Source organism: Ranitomeya imitator, chromosome 2, assembly GCF_032444005.1.
Source record: "Ranitomeya imitator isolate aRanImi1 chromosome 2, aRanImi1.pri, whole genome shotgun sequence".
Lineage (NCBI taxonomy): Eukaryota > Metazoa > Chordata > Amphibia > Anura > Dendrobatidae > Ranitomeya > Ranitomeya imitator.
This window is the reverse complement of record NC_091283.1, coordinates 216,265,745-216,278,929: the sequence shown is the minus strand read 5'-3', so window position 1 is coordinate 216,278,929 and position 13,185 is coordinate 216,265,745. Positions and strand designations below refer to the sequence as shown.

The window sequence follows — 13,185 nt, the reverse complement described above, 5'->3', positions numbered from 1 at the left end:
GATGTAGGGTAGTGAGAAGATATCAGCGCTCACAGCTTAGCTATAGAGGAAGAAGAGAAAGCCCTAAGGCATTGGACAAATACCCCAGACAGAAATGTGCAATAGTGAGAAGATAGGTGTAGATGTCTGTGAATAATGCAGAGATTCAATTGTTGTGGAGAGAGATATGGGAGAGGAGTCAGCAGCAGACTCAGTGTGTTTGATCGGTTTATATGGCATCTGTCCTGCTGCATATGTGTTTTTGCAGAACTGTTTTACTAGTCCAATTTGACACCCATACGCACCACACGAATACTGTAGCCTGCTGCTAAATTTTTGCACAATCCATTCCTATGGTGAGGTCACTCTGAAATGACGAAGGCGATGTGTGCTAAGGAGTTTGAAAGGGGTTGGATGCTGCCTAAGGAGACCTCAGAGTATTACACACATCTTTTCAGGGCAATTGGAGGCTTTGCAGTATTGCAGCAAATCGATTCACTACAGTTTGAATTTTTTGGAAAAAAACCTGGGAAATTGAGTTTTAAAGTTTTCAATCATCTCAAGGCCCTAGGTGTTTTGTTTTTGGGAATGTGTCTCTAAAAAGCAAATTACCGCTCCAGAGAGGAAGAGGACTTGAACCCTAGCGCTAACGTTTGAAATTAGCAATCCTAAAAATCTATAATTGACCCATTAATGAACCTGGTAACAATCCAAACCACAATCTTTATTTGCAGACACGTGTTTTAGGGTGTTGCCCCTCCTCGGTGTAAAACAAGAAATATGATTTGGTTGTATGGCAGCATACAGAACAAAGCGGCAACACTCACCGGACCAGGTGTGGTCTGACGGGAAGACCCGTGGAAGCGATATTGTCGGCGCGAAACGGCCGTCGTCACATCCTGCTCACCTCCTTCCCTGTTTGTTGTGCCGAGCCGTGAAGATGACGGTGTCTTTTTGTATTTTCTAAATAAAGGATTCAGACCACACCTGGACCGGTGAGTGTTGCCGCTTTGTTCTGTATGCTGCCATTGGTTTTGAACCTGTTTCCATGTGACCACCTCGACCTGGATATCGGGCTCCTGTGCAACATAATATGCTTTGAATTAACCGCGGCTGATCCTGGATACTCTTGCAGCTGTGCGGCTTTACTGCTTCTAGATGGACATGTATGATTTGGTTGTATGATTGTGGGTCTAAGGAATAATGTTTCTGGAGATTGACATGCCAGCGTCAGGAGACTTATAGGCCATGCGCTTTAAGGCAATAATTTTTCAAATAGAAACCGGTCCGCAAATCACCAAGAGAAGCTTCTTCTGACTATACATTTACCCTGTAAAGCCCTGATTACAATTTAACTTGTTCCTATTACCTCCTTACTTTGGATCCTAGAAGGAGGTTCTATTAGGTTGTGCATCAGGTCTGATATTTTAAGTGTCAGTGGGGCGACTGTAAATTATGTTGTTTTATTATTCTAATTATTTCAGTTTTTATTACACTGATAAATGAAAGCAGCTGATAGCTAGTCTGCGCCTATATCTTTATCTTGTTTAGTTATTTCTGTGCTTATTGCCCTCCTCACTCTTGTCTATATTTTCTTTAGCTCTCCTTCTGGGAATATCTCAGTTGTGAAGAAAACAGTGGACAAGTTATTGAAAGGATATGACATCCGCCTGCGGCCAGACTTTGGAGGTGAGTAAAAACTATTGCCTAAAATTCAACAAAAAATAGCAATTTTAGCCCTAATGAATGCAATGTGTAAATGATGAAGACAGAGATAGTCTCAGTGCCCGTTACCCAGATGGACTTTTTCTTTTGACGGATTTTAAAGATTAAGAATATACAAGAACACCACACGCAGTTACATACTGTAGTTATAAAGGCTGAAAAAAGAAATGTTCTACATTATCTATCACTAGAGTATATAACCCAATGCCATTTGCTGTGGTAATAGCATCCGGCCCTTTTTTTAAACCTTGTTATAGTGTCGGCCATTGCTACCTCTTGTGGTCGGCATTCCACGGTCTCACTTCTCTAACTGTAAAGAACCCTTTCCTGTTTAGTTGCCGGAATCGCCTTTCTTTAACATATCTTTGGGTTAAACTCTCGCAGGTTCGGGTTTTCAACACTTGTCCATCACCACAAATGTAAATGAGCTGTAACGGCAGATTCATAAGAATATATTGTATATTATCGCATTATATAGTTGGCCTCCATATTCCTTTATGGGATCAAATCCACAGAAAATTTGTACTTACACCTTTTATACATAAAAAATAACATGAAATATGCTGTGCACCAGTCAGCCTGTATAGTGTACACTGCAATGTATAAAGCTAAATAACAAAATAAGCAATACACTATATATTTCATAGTACCATTTAGGCTGTGTGCACATGTTGCTGATTTTTCATGTTTTTTTCGCGTTTTCTCACTATAAAAACGCTATAAAACCGCAAAAAAAAACAGCATACATTATGCATCCCATCATTTAGAATGAATTCCGCAATTTTTGTGCACATGATGCTTTTTTTTCCGCAAAAAAAACACATCACGGTAAAAAACGCAGCATTTTCATTAATTTTTCGGATGGATTTTTTGCGGATTTCCCACTATATCATTGCATTGGGAAATCTCCGGAAAAATCCGCAAAAAAAGCGTCAAAAACACACAAAAAAACGAGTAAAAAAAACGCATGTGGATTTCTTGAAGAAAATGTCCTGTTTTGCTCAGGAAATTTCTGCAAGAAATCCTGAACGTGTGCACATAGCCTCACTGCATGAGTGTTGTCATATTCACCAACACCAGGTCACAATGCCAATGTACTGATGTATACTCCTGATGAAGGACTACAAGGCCAAAATGCTTTGTGTTTTTTAAAAAGTTTTCATTGTCTTTTATAAAATTAATGTATTTGCCACACATGGCCAATAGTGATGAGCAAGTATACTCGTTGCTCCGGTTTTCCTGAGCACGCTCGGGTGGTCTCCGAGTATTTGTGACTGCTCAGAGATATAGTTTTCATGATTTACAGCTACTAGCCAGCCTGAGTACATGTGGGGGTTGCCTGGTTGCTAGGGAATCCCCACATGTACTCAGGCTGGCTAATAGCTGTAAATCATTCAGCTGCCAGGATGAAAACTAAGTCTCTGAGCAGTCACAAATACTCACCCGAGCATGCTCGGGAAAACCCGAACAAGGAATACACTTGCTCATCACTATTGGCCAATATAATATCATCTGATACAACATCAGAGATACTTGGTTCCAAATTGGATTAACGATCCTCTGAAGGAAGCGCCCTGAAACATCTTTATTCACATAAATAGATAAATAATAGATAGATAATAGATTGATAGATAGATAGGAAATAGACAGATAAGAGATAGATGATAGATAGATAATAGATAGTTAAGAGACAGATATATAATAGATAGATAAATAATAGATAGATGATAGATAATAATAGATAGATGATAGATAATAGATAAGATAATAATAGACAATAGATAGATAATAGATAGATAATATATAATAGATAGATAATAGATAGATGATAGATAGATATGGGATAGATAGATAGATAGCAAGCCCTTATACTGATTACTTAGCCCCTATAGAAATCGTACCAGCAGCCTATATTTTATTGGTTTAGGTGCAGATAAATTGACTTTTATCTTATATGCCAATGAGGGCGCTTCGGTGCACCCTTGGGGAGGCTAAGAGCTCAGCGCACCATTATGCCTTCCAATTGTAACATCGAGCACTTTCCTTGATCTTGATTGACAGCCTGAACTCAATCCGCACTCCTGCATGTGTGCACCGACACTAGAGGGGCGTAGCAGCAGGTGCACACAATGTCAGCTCGCACAGTTTGGGTGTGGGTGCACTCCGATCCCTGGCTCCTATTTGAAACCAGTCACTTGCTACACTTCCTGGTGCACCACTGTAGGGAGCGACGTCTTAGGCTACATTCCCACAATTAACTTTTTAATGTTACAGATTTTTTGCACCCATTAAGCAAGATTAAGCAAGATAGGTTACTTGCAATTTTTTCCAAAAATATGCAGTATCAAAAGCTCACCAAATGTGGGAAGGTAGCCTTAGACAGGAGCCAGGTTTTTTTTTCATTTTGTCGATGACAGACTCCCTTTAAGGACTTAAAATATTGTTGGCCTAGACGATTAAAATAATTACTGGAGTCATTGAAGCTCATGTCCTAGTATTGAAAAATGTCCTTCTGAATGAGGCCTTACTATTTCCTCCCCTTCTCCCCATCTCCTAAGAGCCGTACGTTCTTTGTTTTTATGTCACCATATAAGAGCTTTCTTTTTTTCGCAGGATGAGTTGTAATTTTAATCGACACTGCTCACACGGCGTTGCGGGAGGTGCGTTCCCGCAAACCGCAATACATGTACAGCGTATCGATTCACATTGCTTTAATTCGTGTGAAGCACCTAACGAGTTAATAAACTTCTTGAATGTGTTATTTTTAAACATGGTGGCACTATTGGGTATTTTCTATCATATAGGTCCCTCAAAGTGCGATGTGGTTCCTACAAAATATTGTTTTTGTAAATTTAGATGGAAAAATGAGAAATCGTTGGTCAACTTTTAACTCTTCTAACTTCCTAACAAAAAAAAAAACAATTATGTTCCAAACATAATATAGATGTAAAGTAGACATGTGGTAAACATTATTTATTATCTTTCTTGGGTGATATAACTTTCTGATATAAGGAGGACATAAGAATTGAAAGATTGAAAATGGCAAAATAAATGTTGCCAATTTTCCGATATTTTCACAAATAAATGCAAAAAATATCAAGCTAAATTTATCACTAAATTTACCTTAAAAGACAATGTGTCACGAAAAAAAAAAAACAGTTTCACAATTAATTGGATCCATTGAAGAGTTCCAGAGTTATTAGCTCATAAAGTGTCACTGGTCAGAATTGCAAAAATTTGGCCTGGTTAGAAAGGTGAAAACAGACTTGGGGTGAAGGGGTTAAACATGGTGGTGCTATTTTGGGGCTGCCTTCCTACCGCAACACCTGGATAACCTGTCATAATTGATGCCAACCTGAAGGCTCTCTATGTGCAGCACCTGGCCGCAGCCACCATCAGTAGACGGAGCAACTCCATATCTGAGTAGTTCTGGACGCTGCTGGCACCGAGAATAGCTGAATGGCGAGGGTGCTGGGTGTCGCACCCCCACCGATCATACATTGATGACCTATCCTAAGGCTAGGTCAACAATGCTAAGATAGTAGACAACCTCGTTAATAGTGGATGTGCACTTATGCTTTATACACAGAATGGCGCCATTATAGAAGTAATCCTTGAGAGTACAATTTCTTAAAAAAGACAAAGAAGCCAAAGGCACCATCAAGAACACTGAGAACTTTCTCTGAATTATGATCCAAACTACAGTGTGCTGAACTTACACACAACTTAACGCAATATGTGCTACCATATGTCCCTCAAGATTCACTTTATTTACTTAATGCATCTGGATTATTTCCCAGACAATCTGGGCTCTGTGAAGGGATTGCTTCCCATGGAACATATCCTCAAAATTAAAAAATTTTTTATAGGGGTAATGCTCTTTATCCATGTTAGAGCCAAGATGTTCTAAGGAACTGACCTATATCCAACAAACGCTGTCATAGATATTGTAATTAATCATACGCATTATAATATTTAACCAGAAAAAAAAGTTGAAAGATGTTGTTCATTGCAGTTTAAAGAGTACCTGACATTTTATGAAACTTTTCAGAATAAAATCTGTTGTGTGTGAGTTCTGCATTTTCACCAGTTTTCCTCTTTGCAGGCTCCTTTTCAAATTTTCAGTTGTCTCTGAGCTGGTGGCTGGAGACTATATGAAGTCTCTCATGCACAGCATACAGAGACATAAGGGATTCCTGCTCCTTTTTCTATGAGAGAAAAACAGCATCAGAGTGGAGGACAACGGAAGTGATTATACAGAATCACTGAGCTGTGTGGCTGTGAATCCAGCATTGAAATGAGATAAAACATTTGTTACAAGCTGCAGCATGATCTGCACCTTACTCACTGTCCTAAATAATTCTCTCTCCTCCCCTTATATTCAGATGAATAACCTGTGCAACCTAATATTTAACTGAGATGGCAGCTATAATAACAGTTCAAATCCATCTAGGTCAATATTCTGACTCCATATCTATGGTGCAAGTGTGGGTGTGACACTGAGTCACTTCTCATGGACAAGCAATGAGTCGGGAAAGTCAAGGAGTTCAAGGCCATAAGCCAGGAGGTGTGAGACAAAGGTTTAGTCAGTTCCTAGTTCAGAGTCAGAATTCCAAGATGGCAGCAGATCAGGACAAAGAGGTTGGATGGTCAAAGGCAAATCCAAGGTCAGGCAACAAAGATCAGAAAATTAGAACTCCAAGCATAGAGCAAACACCTATCACTTGAGCTTAGCTACAATTGATAATCTTCTAACCATTGCCAGCCAGCTAAATAGCCAGGTAATCAAGCAGAATGGGCAACAACTGGAAGAAACCCCACATGTCTGTCCAGATTGGACAGTTGAGCTGCCTGTTCACAATACTGACAACTCGGCTCGCCCTGTCCTCAGATAGGATGGCTGTGCTGTCACTCACAATTCTGACTGCTCATTGTTTGAGTCTTTAATCAATTTGCATAGTTTTCCTTCTCTGTTTTGCAAGTTAACAAGCCACATGGTCCCACACAATGGTCCATCAAAATATTGTCAAACATCGATTGTTCAATTACCCTGCATTCCTTTCTTGCAAAGATAGCCTACAATAAGCTGTAGGAGCTGATATAAGAGGCAAACAGAAGCCATTCAAAAATATCAAGAATCAACTTTTAAGACTCATATGACAACAGTCTATGGTTCTTGACCAACTCAAAATAGATAATTAAAATTAAATGCTTTGTTGTTACATGTACTTTGAAAGATTGCTGACAAACGCTAAGGAAGAAGGGAGGGGTTTCTGACATCAGACCTGGACTACAGGGGGAGAGAAAGGACAAACATCTAAAAGGCAAACCTGATTGCATAGCAGTTTAAGGCCTCTTTCACACATCAGTTTTTAGCTGTCAGGCACAATCCAGCTAATTTTGAAAAAAACGGATCCATTGCAAATTGTGAAAAACTGATGTGACGGATCCGTTTTTCTGCTGGATCCAACTTTTATTTATTTTTTTAACCTGGGGATAGAGTTTGGACTTCCTGTTCCGAGAGAGAGAGAGATTTTTTTTTTTCCAGAATGGAAAATGCATGATTTCTTGAAAAAAGGGAATCTGTTGCCGAATTCCATCATTTCACCTCACGTTTCATCCATTATTCTCTGGATCCGTCGCTGTCCGTCTTTTCGCCAGACAGAAAAAATGTTCACCTGTATGTTTTCTCCGGCCGCCAGAAAACTAATTTTCGATGGATCTGGCAAATAGCGGATGAAACGTGAGGCCATCCGTCACAATCCGTCGCTAATACAAGTCTATGAGAAAAAAAAAAGGATCCGGCTGCTACTTTTGCCGGATCTGTTTTTTTTTTTAAAAGAAACTGATGTGTGAAAGGGGCCTAACAGCAACAATACAATGACAATGCAATACTGTATGATTTCCAAGTTGTGGGACATGACTGTCAAATATAACCTAGAATAAAAACAATGCAATTAAACCCTACATAACGTAAATAGCAACGCATGTAAAAAATACATAGTATACTTAGTAAACATTTTTTTTATAAAAAAAAGTGTAAAAGCCATCTCACCATAACAAGGAGTACCCAATCAGGATGGTCCCTAATTCATGTAACTTCGCTATGTGCAAGCAGGCATGGGGACAAAGCAGGACCCAGACCTGACTGTTTTACATCTGCCTGTGGAAAGCTGAGTATATACTAGTGCACAGACGAATCTACAGCGTACAATAAACTGGAGCAAAACCAAAAACATGGGCCACCACACCTGTTGATATAAGTGCAATGTACAGGTGCATATTCACACTGTGGTCATTAACAGACAAACGTAGCCTAGAATAAAAACAATGCCTAGAAACTCTATGGTAAGTAAATAGTAATATATGTAAAAAAAAACCATACCGTATATACTCGTGTTAAAGACGAGTTTTTCAGCACATTTTTTTGTGCTGAAGATGCCCCTCTCGGCTTATACACGAGTCATTGTCTCAGAAAGACAGTGGAGTAGTGGGAGCGGCGGAGCAGCAGGTCACAGAGGCAGGAGCCAGCGGCTGCAGCTAAAGCCTGAATATTCCCTGCGCTGGCAGTGAATATTCATTTCTCTTATAGTGCGCACAGTTACAGCCACAGCCACTGGATCCAGCACACATCCTACTTACCTTCCCTGCGTGCCCTCGCTGCATCTTATTCTGGTGTCAGCAGCTCTTCCAGCCGAGCGATCACATGTCCCTCGCTTATTGAGGTAATGAGTATTCACCTCTCTCCACTGCTATAGGCGTGGAGTGACTATTCATTACCTTAATGAGCGGGGACACGTAATCGCTTGGCCAGAAGAGCTGCTAGGATGGAACGAGACGCAGCGAGGGCGCACAGGGAAAGTAAGTGTAGGATTTTTTTTTTATAGGAACCATGCATACAAGGGTAGGGATGGGTAGACATGCATACAAGGACAGGGATGGGGAGCCATGCATACAAGGACAGGGATGGGGAGCCATGCATACAAGGATAAGGATGGGTAGCAATGCATACAAGGATAGGAATGATGGGAGAATGCATACCCGGCTTATACTCGAGTCAATAAGTTTTGCCAGTTTTTTGTGGCAAAATTAGGTGCCTTGGCTTATACTCGGGTCGACTTATACACGGTAAAATATTTAGTCAATGTTTTTAGCTAGCCCGTGTTTTTATCATTGCTTCATTTTTTTTGCTTTGTACATTTGGAGATGTGGCCACCTCTTTGGTCTGTGTATCATGATAGCTTTAGCTTTCTACAGGTAGGTGGAAAACAGTCATTCTCAGGTCCATCTCTACCCCTTTCTGTTTTGAGGACTGCTGGCACATAAGGAGCTGAGTTACTAGAGTAGTGATCATCCTGATTGGGTACACCTTGCTGTGATGGGATGACTTTTACACTTTTTTGATAAAAAATATGTTACTAAGTACCCTACGTTATTTACATGTGTTACTATTTACTTACTGCATGGAATTTGCTCATTGTTTTTATTCTAGGCTATATTTGTCATTAGCTTCAGTGTGAATATGCACCTCTGCATTACACTTATACTAACAGGTGAGCTGGGCCATTGACGTGAAAGCATGTGGATTTCAGTTGTTTTTCATAGTGAATGATAAGTTCAGGAAGCAGGGGAGAAGAGAAAAATTGTTTCATAAATGGAGAAAGTAGCAAATGTCTACGATAAGATATATCACTAAGATTCAGGTATGAGAGAGCACTAAAATGCTCTCTCATTCCTAATACTCGGATGCTCGTTTCAAGTAATGAGTATAATAGAAGTCCTACAAGGAGGTCTGGAGGGCAGTGAAAATGTTAAAATGGATGGAAAAAGTGCTGAATGGGAGAAGAACAGGATGGGGAAGACCCCTGGAAGCATCTCTGACTTGCAGATCGCTGCTGAGAACAATGGTATCACACTTTTACACCAGTTTAAAGACTATCAATAAAGCATTCAAAATTGACACGAAATTGGAGTTTACAGGAAAAAACGTTAAGAAACATGTTTTCCTGTGTAATGACGTGTATATACATAAAGCAAAATTTGAAAAAAATATTTAGAAAATATATAATTTAAGTAAACCAAAATTGAAATCTTTGATAAAAAATTGGAAATTTTAGTGTAATTTATGAAGAAAGCAAGAACTGCTAAAAATTAGAAGAGGGACTCAGGTACACCCTGTACTAGACCTAAAGGTGGGTCTCATACACATTCTGTTCAAATTGTCATGTAGTGGTACTCCTAGACTTATAAAGGCTATGCACTAAGTGCAAAGCCTGCCAAAAATTAAAAGCAGGGTCATCCATACACCCTTGAAGGCTCCAACTGTAGTGCCTCATTCAAGTATTGTGAACAAAGTGTAGTTGTGGTACTCCCACATTCATAAAAGCTCTGCACACAGTGGAAAGCCAACCAAAAATTACTAGCAGGGTCATCCATACACCCTTGAAGGTACCAACAGTAGTGCGTCATTCAAATATTGTGAACAAAATATAGTTGTTGTACTCATACACTCATAAAGGCTCTGCACACAGTTCAAAGCAAGAGACAAATTATATGGAGGGTCATCCATAGACCCTTAAAGATATCAACTGGCGAGCTTCATGCAAACATTTTGAAAGTATAGTTGATGTGCTCATACACACATAAATGCATTGCACAAAGTGCAAAGCTAGGAAAAAATTATAAAGGAGGATCATGCAGTCATCCGAAGACCCTTGAAGGCCAACAACTTGCAGGCCTTATTCAAATATTTTGAAAGTGTAGTTCATGTACTCCTACATTCATAAAGTATTTTTTCACAAAGTGCAAAGCCAGAAGAAAATGATAAGGAGTGTAATACAGTTTTCCTCTTCAGGTGTCCACTTCTTCTCCTTTCTCGTGAGGCTGGGGGACTGCCTCTACCTGCTTCCTGGAGCCTCATTCTTAGGAGCCAGGGCTGTAAGTTCCGGAGACACCGACATGTAGAAATGGGCAACAGCCCTCTGTGCCACCTGCACCATTGCCTGCTCCTGCATAGGAGGTGGGGAACCCCAAAGACAGTCCGACCTTTTGACGGTGGTAGCCCCGTCTCAAGCTGCCTCAAGGAGCCTTTCCCAGGCCCATTCATTTCATAAGAAGCATTTATCCTGCTCCATTCCATCTCGGATCACACTCTCCACATACCAGTAACGTTGCCCCTCCATGTTGAGGAACATGACCCTGGATCCAGCAGTCAGCTCTTGCATCCTTCGAAGCAAGTGTTTTGTCTCTACTGCCTGTTGCTTGAACAAGATGCAATGACGGGTCCCAAACTCTTCTATGGACCCCCATCTTCACTGCCAGTCATACATAACAACCTCCCCTCAGGATGACAACTCTCGGTACCTTGCGGCTAGTGGGCCCACTAGCATGTCTCCAGCCCTGTTCCCAGCTTGCCTCCTCTTTTCCGACGATCCTAGGCCCAGCAGTCCACTCAACAGTTGTTAGATTCTGTCTCTCGTGTGAGCAATCCTCAAGAACACCAACGGTGAGGGCTGCGGCTTGGGTTTGGGGCTTGATAGTTTCGGGAAAGTGGAAATGGCTCCTGGTACCTCAAATTGGTCTATCTTCGATATTCCTCCAGTCGCTCCCTTGGGAGTCTTGCGGGACTCTGCCATATTTACCGCCCACTATGCACGTTACACTGCATGGATTACTAATTTATTTATTTTTTTTCAGTAAATATATTTATTGAAATTTTAATGAAATTTAAAACAGGAAAAACAATTAAAAAAAAACATTACAATGTCCAGAGCTATACATTACGCTTCTGAGAACACAGCACAAGTGTAGTTGAACAAGGACTCTGGCACATAAAGGGTACATGCTTCTCATTTTGAGAATCACCTCGGGACATGGACCTTATATACAGAACCTGTAAGAAAAGCAATTGTAGAGATAGGAGAAAAGGAAAGAAAGAGAAGAAGAGAAAAAAAAAGGGGGGGGGGAATGGGGGAATGGGGGAGAAGGGGAGTAAGGAGAGGGAGGGGAGGGGGGTTAATGGAGACCCAGCAATGTACATGCCCATGTATTGAGAATTATGAGTATGCACGCAGCCAAGTCAGGAACCCTGTGCTCTCCTTGAAGGATTGCCAGAGGAACCAGGTGCGTCCCTGGTCATATGCAGCATCACCATCACCCGCCACCAGCGACTCCAGTCGATGTAATCTATCCATTTCAGCTATCCATTCCTCCATGGAGGGGACCTCAGTGGACCTCCAATTTCGGGGAATAACTGCCCTGGCAGCTATGAGGCAAAATCTCAGGATCCCCTTTTTAACGGAAGCCATCAAACTGGGTATCAGGGACAGTAGGGCCATTTGGGGGGAGGGCTCGTGGCGGACCCCAGTCATAAAATGAAAGGCATCGAAAACTGAGCTCCAGAAGGGTTGCAGGGGACCACAGGACCACCAAACATGAAGCACAGAGCCCATGGCGGAACCACATCTCCAGCAGGCGCCTGAGATCTCCAGGTTAATCCTGTGGAGAAGGGTGGGACACCTATACCAGCGTGTCAGTAATTTATAATTCCTTTCCTGCGCCTGACTGGACATCGTCATCTTATGTGCAAGAGTGAAGATTTTCAGACTATCCGCCTCAGAAAAGGTGATCCCCAGGTCCCTCTCCCAAGCCTCCATAAATCCAAGCGTAGTAGAGGGAAGTGAATTCAAGACCAGGCCATAGAGCACCGAAACCACGTGGGAGGGACCCTCGGTAGGGAGCATCAGGGACTCAAATGGCATCAGCGCCCCCATCGGCACGCTGGAAAGAAAGCTCCACAATTGCGGAAACTCTAGCCAGGACAGCGGTGTCGTAAGACCAGAACCTCGTAACCCCCGCATGCCGGAGAGCCCTGCAAGCTTATCCTTTACCTGACCCAGTCCCAGCCTGTCAAGTCGTGACCAACACAGATACGTAGATCTATTCATTGCTGGGGGAAAGGCTGGATTGTCAAAAAGGGGACTCAGTCTGCTCAATCGGGAGGTCAGGCGTAATTTCACATAGGATCTATCCCAGAACCTCAAAACAATCTGTGTGAGTGAAGCAAAACTCGACACAGGTGGGCGTCCGGTCCCCCCCAGCCAAGGCAGCCAGTACAAAGAAGAGGGCGATAAAAGTTTCTCCAGGAGCACCCACTGTTTATGAGCATCACTGAACCTCCAGTCGACAATCCTAGAGAGCAAGACTGCCTGATTATAACGTTTAAAATCAGGAAGGCCTACCCCCCCTTTTGTCTTGGGTCTCACTAACACTGAGAATCGAGTCCGCGGCTTCTTAGTTCCCCAAATAAAGCTATTGATGGCCGACTGCAGGCCCCTGAAAAAGCAATCCAGAACCTGCACTGGAGCAGTCTGAAAAAGATAGAGGAATCGGGGTAAAATATCCATTTTGACCACTCCCACCAGTCCGAACCAAGATAGCTGAGGTCTGCCATACCGTTTAAGGTCTGAGATAATTTTCTGC

At 41.7% G+C, this 13,185-nt stretch overlaps 1 protein-coding gene across 1 annotated transcript in view; it reads left to right on the top strand.

The window, feature by feature from the left end:
* The window catches only part of LOC138662700 (gamma-aminobutyric acid receptor subunit beta-4-like), a 384,988-nt gene that overhangs the window by 72,149 nt on the left and 299,654 nt on the right, over nucleotides 1-13,185 (top strand). Inside the window, exon 2 of the mRNA XM_069748573.1 lies at nucleotides 1,580-1,668. Within this exon, the coding sequence (XP_069604674.1) occupies nucleotides 1,580-1,668 (89 nt within the window). The remainder of the gene's footprint in view (nucleotides 1-1,579; nucleotides 1,669-13,185) is intronic.